The sequence below is a fragment of the Danio rerio genome, chromosome 8 (assembly GCF_052040795.2).
Source record: "Danio rerio strain M-AB ecotype USA chromosome 8, GRCz13ab, whole genome shotgun sequence".
Classification (NCBI taxonomy): Eukaryota; Metazoa; Chordata; class Actinopteri; order Cypriniformes; family Danionidae; genus Danio; species Danio rerio.
Genome location: NC_141028.1, coordinates 54,785,001 through 54,799,627, shown reverse-complemented (window position 1 = coordinate 54,799,627; position 14,627 = coordinate 54,785,001). Strand labels below are relative to the sequence as shown.

Below are 14,627 nucleotides of genomic sequence, written 5' to 3'. Positions count from 1 at the left end.
TTTTTTTTGGGTACAGTTAGTGAGATATCCAGAGAGGCAATTGCAGATTAGGAAGTGAAGTGGAGACTAAATAGTTGAGTTTTCAGTCGTTTCTTGAAAAAAGCGAGTGACTCTGCTATTCTGATGCAGTTAGGGAGTTCATTCCACCAACTGGGCAGATTGAATGTGAGCGTTCGCGAAAGTGATTTCTTCCCTCTTTGGGATGGAACCACGAGGCGACGTTCATTCACAGAACGCAAGTTTCTGGAGGGCACATAGATCTGCAGAAGTGAGAGCAGATAAGAAGGAGCAAGGCCAGAAGTCACTTTGGCGGCAAACATCAGAGCTTTGAATTTGATGCGAGCAGCAACTGGCAGCCAGTGCAAACAGACTAGCAGCGGAGTGACATGTGCTCGTTTAGATTCATTGAAGACCACTTGTGCTGCTGCGTTCTGGAGCAGCTGAAGAGGCTTGATAGAGTTAGCTGGAAGCCCAGCTAGTAGAGAGTTGCAGTAATCCAGTTTGGAGAGAACAAGAGCTTGAACAAGGAGTTGAGCTGCATGTTCAGATAAGAAGGGTCGGATCTTTCTGATGTTATAGAGTGCGAATCTGCACGATCAAGCAGTTCTAGAAATGTGGTCAGAGAAGTTTAGTTGGTCATCAATCGTTACTCCAAGGCTTTTCACCATTTTGGATGCAGTAATGGTTGCCCCATCCATCTGGATTGAAAAGTTATGGTGTAGAGTCGGGTTGGCAGAAACTATAAGCATTTCCGTTTTTGCGAGGTTCAGCTGAAGATGATGATGTGTGTGTGTAGACAGTAGATGGATCACGGTAATACTTACCCAGCAGGCACCGAACGTCAACATGACGTCAGATTGACCCCAACATCGTGGGGATGTTGCATTCTGTTTGAAAATTGAAATCGAGTTGATGTCAGAACCCAATGTCAGGCTGACATCAATGTACAATGGCAAAATCAAACCAAATCAACATCTACCGATGTTACAGCTTGACACAGTGTGGACGTTATCACTCCCAGATAGCATACAAATGTATGCTACTTTAGGCAGTTACGTGGCACTGGTGGTTTTCTTTTGGCCCAGACAAAATTAATGTGAGCCTGAAGTGGCCCACCTGTACAATGGCAAAAGGCAGCCAAAGATTCCAATTCATATATGGGCCATTTAAGGCAAAGATTTGGCACTTATGGCAAAATGTAATCTGTGAACCTAATGTGGCCCTTTTGGAAAATGGTCAATTTTGCCCAAATGACGGAAGACAAATGTGGGGCACAGTTGGCAAAAATTTGGGATAGTCATTTAAGAGTAATCTGTGTCTAAACCCAAAGTGTCTGACATGTGAAGGTGCAAATGTGGCCCTGTTAGGACATATGTGTGTCAAATATTCGGCACAGTAATCTCTGGGTAATGCGGCTGTGAGCCTATAGTGGCCCAGGGAAAATAAGGCAAATGTGGCCCAGTTATCTTAAAACACATGTGGGCCACTATTGGCAAATATTAGGCACAGTAGGCTCTGGCTAATGTGGCTGTGAGCCTAAAGTGGCCCAGAGAAGATATGGCAAATGTGGCCTAGATCTGGCAAACATGAGTAGACCGCCCTAGATCCATCATTAAATGTTGTATGTGGGCCAGATGTAAGTATCTGGTGTGGACCAGATCTTGGCCATAATACAAGCAAACTGTGGCCCAGGATAGGGTCAGTTCTGGTTTATGTGGTTGAATTCTGGCTGATATGTGATGTTGCTTTGGCTTAATTGTGGCCCAGATCTGGCAAACAGGAGCGGACCGCCCAAGTGCCTCATTCCATGTTGCATGTGGGCCAGATGAAAGTATCTGGTGTGGACCAGATCTTGGCCATGATTAAAGCAAGCTGTGGCCCAGAATAAGGTCGGCTCTGGTTTATGTGGTTAAATATGTGGCTGATATATGGTGAATTAATTGTGCCTCAGATCTGGCAAACAAGAGCAGACCACCCAAGTGCCATCATTCCATGCGGTATGTGGGCCAAATTTAGGTATCTGGTGTGGGCCAGATCTGTGCTAAAATAAAAGCAAACTGTGGCCCAGAATAGGGCCAGTTCTGGTTCATTTGACTGAATTCTGGCTGAGATGTGGTATTGCTATGGCTTAATTGTGGCCCAGATCTGGCAAACGGGAGCGGACCGCAAAAGTGCCATCATTCCATGCTGGATGTGGGCCAGAGGTAAGTATCAGGGTGTGGTACCATTCCCTTTCCGTAAAGAATCTGTCATTGTAAATTTGTTTGGGGACTGGTAAAAGTGTTTTGCATCTTGTTAATCTGTTTTCTAAAATGTAAATTAGTTTCGCCCTTGGTAAAACCGTTTTTCCTATTTAATTGTGTCTTATGATAGGTGAAAATGGTTTCCAAAAAGTAAATTTGTCTCGAGCTACGTAAAAGTGTTTCACACTTTGTAATGTTGTTGTCACGACTGGGTCTCACAAAAACAATAGAAAGATCCAAGGGTCCGTTCTTCGTACCTCGCTTAAATGATCTAAGATTATTTGGCAGATCCCGGATCTTTTAATCTTGATAACTGATCTCTCGCTAATTTGGTTCTTCAAAGAAGTTTGTGAATCAGATTAGAATGTCTGGATAAACTGATCTTGGATCGCTGCATGTGTTGTGAAGGACAGATCTATCAATCCTCGAAATCCTGATCAGCAAGGCAACGATTGGCTGACGGCACAGCAGCGTAATGACATCATCTGATTAACATTTAGTTATCCATGTGAGCAAAATTACATGAAATTAGAAGTAAGCGGTTTGTTAAATATGACATGCAATTACCTTCCACATTTGTTATGAGCTCCAGGCTTTACGTTTTCATGTATCAAGAGTATTCATCATGTATTTCAATGCATATCAGTTTATTTAGTTCTACATTTAGAAAAGATTGTCTTTATTATAGTAGCCATTTTTTAAATCGGTATAAAGAATAACTGGATGCAATTTTAGTGAAGCATCAAATCACCGTCATATTATCTGTCAAAACATGTTTATGACTGCATAAATGTATTTTTGCTTTTAAAAAAAAGTCACATATTGTGCATTTCTATTATACACAAATTGTTCTAAAGTGATCTAAAAAGTTCATACCAATAAGTTTTCTCTTTGCACCACCAGGTGGCAGTCTTTGTACTTTCATTTCAGGGGTGCAGATTGCATACGTTTTATTAATATGTATAACTTTATTTATTTTGCTAATAACTATAACTTTATATATATAGTATATCAGCATTTGGTACATACTTTCAGTATTTTCTTTGCATGAACTGAGCCGATCTAATCCTGTTTATATGAAATGAGCCTGCTGCCGAGCAAGTTTGATCTACCAGAACTGTTGCTATGACAACAACTCTCGGATCAGCTTTGAAGAACGAAACGATCCTGGATCGTGTCAAATCGTCAATATCCAAATCCAGCTAACTGAGTAATCCACGTACGAAGAACGAACCCCAAGTGCAGCAAAACATTTACTGTCAAACAAAAAAAGATCCAAAAAATGACAAAGGGACAGGCAAGATACCAAAATCGACGAAAACGTGAAGTGCAAAAAAAAAAAAACTAAGCATAAGAGTGAATCAAACAAAAACTAAACAGGAATCAAAAATCATAGTAACGATACTAAACAAAGTAAACAAACAAACCAAACACGGTGAACCGGATCACGAATAAAGCAAGACGGAACTAAACAGAACATTGAAAATCCAAAGGGAAACTAAACACAGCATTACAGGGCTTATAAAGACAGAACTAATTAGTCAATGAGGGACAGCTGGAAACAAATAGTGATCACATGACTAGGATACAAAACACAAAAACCAAAACAAAAACCGCTCCTCTTGGAAACCACCAGAGGGCACTGCAACAGGTGTGAAAGTTGTTTTGCACTTTGTATGTTAATAATGCATTAGTAAATGCTGAACTATGATTAATAAATACAAGTATTGTTTATAATTAGTTCATGTTAGAAAATACATTAAGTAATAAAAATTCATTGTAAAACTCTGTCCATTAACACTATATAAACATACATTTGCATTGTAGCATTATACGATTAGCTAAAAGCTAATGGCGATTAGCTAATGTAATTACTTGCAGGATTTCCCTCCAGTTATTGTAATCATGAATAATAATGAATCATTTTTTAATGATAATGACAATTTGAAACGGCAATAATATCTGCAGCTTATTTACTTATTTATCAGGGGTCGCCACAGCGGAATGAACCGCCAACTAATCCAGCATATGTTTTACACATGCCCTTTCAGCCGCAACCCAGTACTAGGAAACACCCATACACTCTCACATTCACACACACACACTCATGCACTAAGGCCAGTTTAGCTTATGCAAATCAACTATAGCGCATGGACTGTAGGGAAAAACCGGATCACCCGGAAGAAACCCACACGAACACAGGAAGAACATGCAAACTCCACACAGAAATGCTAACTGGCCCAGCTGGGACTCGACCAGTGATCTCCTTTCTGTGTGTGCTAACCACTGACCCAGCGTTCCACCGAAAATGCAATACTAGTATTAAATAGTTTACCATAGTTAGTTTACTGGTAATTGTGACTACACTAACCACAGCATTAACCAGTTATATAACGTAACCCTTTTATTCATCATGACATTTGTTCAGGCAATGATTTCCAAAGATCATGCGAAGACCTAAAAAAAAGTGCTTATAAGAAGAATAATGTTGAGAGCAGTCTGCCTGTGGGAGCTGTCCACACACACCAGGTGCTGAAACAACAGAATCACAGTACACGTCTTTCAAGAAGCTCATAGTATTTATTTATCAGGATCCCCCATTAGCCACTACCAAGGTAGTGGCTATTCTTCCTGGGGTCCATCGAACATAACACAAAATTACATTAATAAACAACAACAAAGACTAATAAAAACATTAAAATACAAAATTCATACATAACATCCAAATCAACAATCCACTTAATATTGTTCCATAAAATATTTTTTAAATGATTTTTTAAACCTCCTTTTACTTGTTACAAAGCATGTAATGTCTGACGGCAATTCATTCCATATTTTCATTCCTCTATACATCACAGTACGTTGCTTTGCATTAGTTTTTGAAATGGGAAGCAAAAAATTTCCTTTTAATGCATGCCTGGTGTTAAAATGGTGACTATAGTAAAGCCTGAAAGCAATCTTAAACATTACGCGGTATTTCAAAATGCATAGTTTACCTCGTCATAAACATGAATGCAATTATACTATATGCACTATTGCCTTTCCGTTCTAGACTTGTAGCAATTATGGTAACAGTGGACTGCAGAAAAGCGTCTGCAGCTGTGAATTATTAATAATGCAAATGTTTGCCAGTGCAGGGACAATGAAACACCGCGGCATCAAAAGCTTACTGTCAACACCCGAGCTACAGTATTTGTATTAAGACAAATGCATGCATGTAGGATTATGTTGGCTACACTTGAAAAGTCGTCAGAAATATTAATGTGCTCTCTAGTGCAAGAGCAGCTGCTCAAACTAAATTGCACCGCTTTAACCGAATGTGAAATATCTGCGGTGGGATTTTATGTCACTGATTCCACCTCAAAATCTCTTTCCTCACTCAAATAAATACCCTTGCTGCTTGTTCCAACTACTTATTTATAATGAGCTGAATCAACACACACTCAAAAAAAAAAAAATATATATATATATATATATATATATAATTTATTTATTTATTTATTTTTTACTTGTTTAAACTACTTAATTAAAATGAGCTGAAACAACACAATTCTTGAGATTTCATTAGGACAACCTAATTTTTTATGTTCAATCCACATATATTTGTTAAAAGTGTAACGTTAACTTTATTTACATGATTTTACAGTGCAAGTCTTGGGGATTCTTGTGGGATAACTTAATTGCTTTATGTTCAATCAGCTTACATTTGTTAAAACAATTAACTTAATCGATTTGTGTTGAGACAACATAAAGGAATTGGATGGATCCCTGCATTTTTAAGTGTCGAAGCGCCAAAGACTGTTATTAAAAGCATAGTTCAACATAAACGAACATTTCTGCTGACACTAAAGTGATTCTAAACTTTTATGAATTTATTTCTTCATTTGAACCCAAAATATAATATTCTGAAGGAAGAAAAAGCCCTTGACATTCATTTCTTCCCTTCTTTCTTCAGTCAATTTTTCTTTGTGTTCAAAAGCACAAAGAAACAAGTGGGAGACGAGTAACAGAATGTTCATTTTTGGGTGAACTATACTTTTAAGAGAAAGATTTACAGTCAATTTGGTTTTGGACGTAAAAATGGCCTTCGTTTTAATGGTAAAAAAACGTAAAAATGCTACAGTAAATAACTGTAACTTGTTTAACAGTAAATTTTCTTAATAAATACAGCAAATAACTGAAAATTGAATTTCCAAGAATACACTTCACTATAGCTGCGTCCCAAATCGCATACTTATGCACTATTCTACGCCATTTTGTGGTATAAATAGTAAGTAGTGTGTTCACACTGAAAACTCTAAAAATAATTAGTGCACTTTAATTACCCGGATGATGCACTCATTCAGTCGCTAAATGAAGTGTGGAATGATGGACACTTCACGCACTCAACGACCGCAGGTTTGCTTACGCAGCGGAAGCGGCGGAGCTATCGGACGCACATGTTGAATACATTTATTTATTTTGGATGGTGAAAGCAAAATTCTCCTACGAGAGTGATTATAGCGCCTCCCGATGGTGAATGCGACAATACTCATGGCAGGTATTATTTGATCATTCGGTCTTCATTTTACTGATTTGGCGACCGTCAAACGTCTTTAGAGAAACGGTTTGAATTTCCATTTAGTAAAAAAACATTAGTGTGCCATTTGGGACGACACTACATACATATACTATCCTGTTGAGTGTGTAAGTGCATAAGTACATAGTGCATGAGTGCATAGTGTATAGTTTGCCATTTGGGACGCAGCTTATGTTTTTGCTGACATCACGATGGTTGTTTTAGTTTCTTGTTCTGATCCAGTATATTACAATTTTACAGTATGCTACATCTACACTTGATAAATAGTGATTATTGGATGTTTTTCTTAGTTTTTTTGTCTGCGTAACAAAGGTACAACGTGTAAATGTTAATATCTAAAAATGAATGAATTGCGATAGTTTACTTTAAAATGCAGAAATTAATTTTATGGGTTTCACCCTAGTTTAAAACCCTGGCAATTCTTTTACTTTATTGAAGTATATCTGCTGCACTGACTGATTACTAAATACACTGTTAACAATTTCCTGTAGAATTTCAGCAAAAATACTATATTTACATTACACACCGCACAATTTACCTTGCTCCATGTGAATGTACAGAATCATACGTACAGTATATCTTTACTGTAAAATACAGTAATTTTCACAATGCAACTTAAAAATACAGTAACATACTGGAGAACTGTCCTACAGTAAAATACAGTTAATTTTACAGTTGAATACTGTGTAATTTACAAAAGTCGTTAAAAGTAACTGAGTTTCCATCCACCAATTTTTATTCGCGTTTTGGAAATGCGCATTAAAAATTATTGATGGAAACGCCAACATGCGAATGAATATTAAAAATGCGCTTTAAAAAAAACATGTAAGAAAAAATAACTAAGTAGGATAAACATTTTAGTCAATAAGAAAAAATGCGTAAAGAATTGCAATGGAAACACTTTTACCGAGCAAATTCCAGTATGCGCATAAAAAAGTTGTGTGATTTTGTTATAAGAGATCATGTGATGATAAAACTGCAGCAAATTCCGGTTTTACTATTGATATTTAATGACAGCAAATCAGGTAGTGACGATTTTGTTAGCTTTGACTTGTTGGATTGGAAAAGCTTCTTTATTCACACATCTTATATGCGATAATCCAGTTTTAATAGATTGCTAAACTGAATTTGGATTTTTGGATGGAAACATAGCTAGTGTGAGTAACTAAACAATCCGATACCACACGTTCTTAATCATCTTCTGCTTTATAAAAGCAATAGCCAACTATGTAAACTGCGTCAGATGGGGAGCTTTCACTGCAGGCAGCTTTGCTGATTATGATGGAAAGATTTCTGTTGAAATGATGTCTGGTCACAGGTGCTGAAACGCTGTTCATCCAAGCATATTCATAACGCATTACAGCTTTAAAGGTTTTGTTTTCAACCATTATATAACGAAACACCTGTTTTTAGCACTGATGCCGGATCATTTCATGTTTAAAAGTCATTTTATTTGTATTATTTAATGTAGACTTAAATCTAACAACCAAAAATAAGTAATCCCTCAGATCACTGAGAAATTATATATAGTGGAAGTCAGACTTATTAGTCCTTCTGAATTAATAGTTTTAATAACCTATTTCTAATAACTGATTTATCTTTGCCATGATGTCAGTACATAATATTTGACTAGATATTTTTATGATACTAGTATTTAGCTTAAAGTGACATTTAAAGGCTTAACCAGGTTAACTAGGCAAGTTAGGGTAATTAGGCAAGTCAATGTAAAATGATTTCTTCTGTAGACAATCGAAAACAAATATTGCTTAAGAGGACCAATAATATTAACATTAAAATGTTATTTTAAATAAATTAAAACATTTTAAATAAAGCCAAAAAAATAAAAATAAATAAATAAATAAGACTTTACCCAGAGGAAAAAAATTATAATAACAAATACTGTGAAAAAATGCCATTCTCTGTTAAAAATAATTCGATAAATATTTGAATATAATATAATAAAATATAATAAAATATAATATAATATAATATAATATAATATAATATAATATAATATAATATAATATAATATAATATAAAATAATATATTATAATTTAATATAATATAATATAAATATAATATGATTTAATATAATATATTATAATATAAAAATAATATAATAAAATATAATTATAAAAAATATAAAATAATATAAAAATATCATAGAATATAATATAAAATAATATAAAAATAGAATAGAATTAATATAAAAGTATAATATGACTTAATATATTATAATATAAAAAATATATAATATAATATAAAATATAATATAATATAATATAATATAATATAATATAATATAATATAATATAATATAATATAATATAATATACAAATAGAATATAAAAATAGAATATAAAAATAATATAAAATATAATAGAATATAAAAATAGAATAGAATAGAATAGAATAGAATAGAATAGAATAGAATAGAATAGAATTTATGGGCTCATTTGCCCATTTAGTCATCAGACTCTAACTCTTTTATGTAACACATTTCTTGTGCTCCATTTGAATCAATTCTAGCATATAATGTGATTATAACTGACACAGGTAAACAGAAAAAAAAGAGGAGGGAAAACCGCTGAAACACTAAAATGTGGCTTAGCTCTGGTGGACAGAGTCTGTAAGAATTGTTTCTGTTTATCCCTGATCCTCATAAAGACCCAATTTGTGGCCACTGGGACTTGCTGGTGGATATTACAACCCCCCCATCATTATATAGTAATTACATCTGAAACACATAAAAAGATTTGTGCCGTTGTGTGAACTAGAGAAACATGTCTATAATCAAAATTCCCTGTAATCCCTGAGTCTCAAAGATCAGACAGCGTTTTGATCCGAAAGCGTTTTTTATTCTTTATACACTGAGCTCAAAGATAAGTGGTCCATGGTAAATCTTTGATTTTCTTAAAACCGCTGCAGCAGCCGTCATTCCAGACACCAAGCCTGACTACATCCAGCATTCCCTGCCTTATCTGTTTCGGTTATAAGGATGGACAAAAACGTCTCTCAAACATACACACTGCCTAAGAATTGTCTTGTAGATTTTAAATGAAGCAGTTAAAGTAAAACAAATTGAAAAGAAAAGTCATTTTTATGGGTCGATCAAGGTAAAAACAAACCTCAATACAACAACTGCATGTTTAAAAGTGCTCATAAATTGATCATCACAATGTATTATCTGATTAATTCTTACTAATCCTCTAATGCATGCATCTTCAATGCAAAAATAATCACTCCCCATCTTCCAAAAATCAATAAATTGAGCATCTGTCGAACTCAATAATCACTCCGAATATGACTGACATGCAATGTGAAGATGCTCCGCAGAGCTCATTTATAGCAGGCAGACTCTAAAACTTCACTGCGGGTCATAAGCCTCATATAGTCGTTAACAGACTTGTGATTTTTCTCACATCGATGTCACCCAGAAGCAACAGATCCGCAAGGAATTGAAACGCACAAATGTGGAATGCATTGATCAAAAAGAAAAGTACAGAGACATCGGGAGACTTTGATCCAGCGAGCAATCAGAATAAGCGATAAAAGCGAGACATTCGTTTTTTAAAGGTACGTACTGTGTTTCTGAGGCAGAGCTCCGATGTTCTCCATGCTCTTCTGTGAGTTCTGTGCACATGTGTGTGTGAGAGTGAGTGATGGAGGGAATTAGAGAGAGAGAGACCTTCCCCTTTCTGTGTGCTGTAATGTTGCCACACCGTCACTATTGGTGTGAACAAGAGGAAAGGGGGGTTATGATGTTACAAGATAGAATGCGAAACAGAGAGAAAGAGCAGGAGAGATAAGGGAAAAAAGGGGGGGATGGCATAAAACAATAAAGCAAAAGGAGATACACTGAAAAAAATCAATGCCAGGGTGCTGAGATCAAGAGAAAGGGTTGACATCCAGAGAGCGAGATGTGAGGCTGAAGGGAAAATCAGGTAATTGGCAGTTTAAAATTCAAAAGAAAACCAACCCAGGCTTATTCTTTTAACGTACCCCTATATACATTTCTGCAGAGCGCAAAACACATCCCAGGAGCTATGTTGTTTTGCAGGTGAGCCGCTGGACAAACTGGAAACGGCGAAAAAGTAAACGGTCATCTGGTGAGCGCAAAAAGGACAGGTCACACAGCCCTGTAGCGTTTGTTTTAAAGATGAAATGCAGCTATACATTCCTCTGGCTACATAAAAATTAGCAATTGACCGTCTTCCTTTATTAATGAGAATATTCCCTTGTAAGAAAAAAATTAGCTTGGTTTACATTTAGTCATTTAGCAGGCGCTTTTATCCAAAGTGCCTTGTGACAGGTGGTTTGTCAAACCCACTCACCTGTGTGGACCACACTCAGAAATGCACAATGTTTTCCAAGATGTATGGAGTGCTTATTAGAAGGTGTCTTAAGAAACGCACCCCTGTATACATTTCTGGAGAGCGCAAATTATGTAGCCAGAGGAACGTATGGCTGAGGGCGAAGCAGTGGCACAGTAGGTAGTGCTGTCGCCTCACAGCAAGAAGGTCACTGGGTCGAACCTTGGCTCAGTTGGCATTTCTGTGAGGAGTTTGCATGTTCTCCCTGAGTTCGTGTGGGTTTACTCCGGGTGCTCCGGTTTCCCCCACAGTCCAAAGACATGTGGTACAGGTGAATTGGGTAGGCTAAATTGTCCATAGTGTATGAGTGTATGAGGGTGACAGGCACAGATGACAGGTCGGCCGGAAGATGTAAAAAAGTCGTTCTCATATGGACAAGTCTAAATGGAGGACTTGTTCCAAGAAGCCGACCCCGCAACCATACGGTAGAGATTAGCGCGGGACTAAATATTGAATCCCGCTCCCGCCCGCACCCGCCAGGTTTTAGCCGGTACCCGACCGCTCCCGCTTATATTAAGCACTTGATGTCCTGCTGCCCGACCCGCCCCGTTTTATATCCGCCGCGCCCGATCCCGCTAAAGAGCGGGGGGAGAACAAAACCGAAAATCACCCAGTTATACAGTCCAGACAGCCTATAACAAGCTGTCTGTATAAACACACACAAGCACAGCACCAAGCACACACACACACAGACAAAGCTTTCTCTTTCATTCGCGCGCGCGCCCTCTAACACACACTCATAAGCACCAAGCACAAACACAGGCAAAGCTATATCTCTCATTCGCACGCGCGCGCACACACACACACACACACACACATACATCTCTCATTCGCGCGTGCACATACATACACACACACACTGCAACAAACAAGCTAAACACAGCATCGCGCTATTTCATTTACACACATACATACGCGTGCTCACTCGGGAGTCGGGAGCGATATTGCTAGACAGCCCGCTCCCGTCCCAAATTAAACCCGTTACCGACCGCTCCTGCGCCGTAGAAATCTGGTCGGGTCCCGCGGCGCCCGCGGGACAGCCACGGGAATGCAGACCTCTACCATACGGGACTAAGGCCAAAGAAGAAGAAGAGGAACGTATGGCTGCATTTTGTCTTTAAAACGAACGCTACGGGTTGGTATGATACTGCTGACAGCTTCTGATTTTTTCTGTTATCCCACTATAAGTCAGTAGTGGGAATTGTTATACTTAAATTAAAGTTTTATCATCATTTTAACTGTAATTTATTATTCAATATGTTTTACATCAATATATTATAATTTATTAACATTATCAACTCTATGATATAATCTAGCAACCTTGCCAGGGACTAATTTCAGGTATGCGAAAGTACAACAAAACATACCCTAAGTATAGCGTGTTTTTAGCAACAAAAAAATGTGGACAGCGCCCCCTAGTGGATTTCTCATCTTAAAAACTGCAACAAAACACCCCCAAAGCAAAGTATTCAAGTCTGAAGTGTGCATTTCCAATGAGCCTCTGCTGAGATGTTGAGACTTATCACACCTCACCCCTCCAGAACACCTAACTGAGCGGTAAGACTTGAACCACTGGAGTGTGATTCCTGAAAAACCCTTCGGGATCAGGTTTGACAAAAGGATCTGTTTCTCCTTGCAGTCCAGACTTTAGAATGAAGCTCAAGGAGAACATCAGAGAGACAAGGGGCAGAGGGGGTTGTGCAGGCTGGCCTGGATAAAAGGAAGCAAACCTTGTCTAAACAAGAGGAAGGCAGAGGTTCAATAACACCATGAAGAGAACTGAAGTGAGGGAAAAACACATAAAGGATAGACATAAGCCTCTATTTTAACGATCTAAGTGCATGAGCTAAAGACCACGGCACAGGTGCACAGGTGTGCTCGTTCACCTTGGCTATTTTAAAGAAGGGAAAATGCGCACCAAGCACATGGTCTAAAGCGGCATTCACACCGCAGATCTTGATGGTCATTTCCAAAGTTTGTGACTGAATCCGATTTTTTTTTTTATGACCCGCTTACATCATGTTTTAATGAGACTTGTATCCGATTGTGTGCATTTATAATAACAAAGAGCGCCCCTTTTCTCCGTTCTTGTATTTAATCTGTTTGCAGGGTTGTTTTACTATAGTTTATGACAGAAAAGTTCTCGTTTGGCCATCTTCTTTTAATCTAGGCCTTTTTATAAACCAGTAGACTTCTCAATATAATGTCCACGGCGTTATTTAATTAGGCCATGCTGGCCTACTTGGAAAACTTCAGCTAGTTCAAAATGCAGCGGCTAGAGTGCTTTCTAGAACGAAGAAATATGATCATTAGGGGTGTAACGATACACTCAGCTCACGATATGATGTGTATCACGATATAATGTTCACGATTCGATATGCATCACGATATTTGGAATAAAAATTGAAAATTAAACTGAAATGCAAATTTTACCAAGTCAACTATTTTTTATGTATTTCTTTTTGTTTCAACTTGTTAAACTGAACCTACTTTAAGAAAATAAATTAAACAGGCCTATCTCTGGAAAATAAAACAATTTAAAAACTTCTTTAAAATATTATTCAAATGACAGAGACAAAATTAAGGAACAATTTAAGTAAAGGTGCAAAAAATAAGCTTTCTATTCAATTGAATTTAACAGTAAGAGCTTAAGGCTTTGCTTGGTCACTTGCGTTTTTTGTGTGTGCAAAAAAAAATCCACATTTCCAGGTATTTAATTCATATTTAAATAAATTCATTTAGAGATATCTCTAATTACAATTGTGACTAGTCAAAACTCATTTAGAGATATCTGCAAATATTTTTCAATGGAAGTCAATGGAGGAATATGACTAGTCATAATATATTTGCAGATATCTCCAATCTGATTTCGTACTAGTACAATTGTAATTGCAGATATCTCTAATTGTCATTCTGACTAGTCGAATTATAATTATGACTAGTCAAAATATAATTAGAGATATCTCTAAATATATTTATGGATAGTCAGAACAAAGGTTTAAATGCTAAAACGGCTTGCCATACGCGCGCGTCTATCAAAGTCCGCCCTCTGTAGTAACAGCTCACGGTCAGCTCACGTCATGTGTGATTTTGCGACGGGAACATTATATGAAGACAGAATGATATTTTAGGGTGAATTGTACCTTATAAATACAGTATGTGACTCTTTCAACACCATTAGGAGGTATCCCTGTCGCTGTGCAAAGTATGTAAATCACTGTGAAGACTTTAAAACTTGTTTGACCCAGTATGCGTGTCAAAAAGCGGACGAGTCTAAAGCAATGACTGTACAACCGTACAGACGTCAGACGTTGCCAGACGTCTGATTTTGAGAGGATTTTGAGATTCTATTTCAGCTCCACTCATCTTGTTCTGCTAACATTACTGCTGCTGCAATCTGAACTCACGTGCGACAGCAGGTGGAACGTAGC

At 37.2% G+C, this 14,627-nt stretch overlaps 1 protein-coding gene across 11 annotated transcripts in view; it reads right to left on the bottom strand.

The window, feature by feature from the left end:
- The window catches only part of plch2a (phospholipase C, eta 2a), a 297,015-nt gene that overhangs the window by 206,200 nt on the left and 76,188 nt on the right, over nt 1-14,627 (bottom strand). For 6 of the 11 annotated variants that reach the window (XR_015496795.1, XR_015496792.1, XR_015496793.1 and 3 more), the window contains exon 1: nt 10,408-10,470. The exons of the other annotated variants lie outside the window; for them this stretch is intronic. Coding sequence is in view for 3 of the 6 variants with exons in the window: in XM_087262671.1 (XP_087118797.1) it covers nt 10,408-10,441 (34 nt within the window). In the remaining 3 variants the exon portion in view is untranslated. Of the gene's footprint in view, nt 1-10,407; nt 10,471-14,627 lie in introns of those variants that run through there. 11 annotated transcript variants of the gene reach the window in all.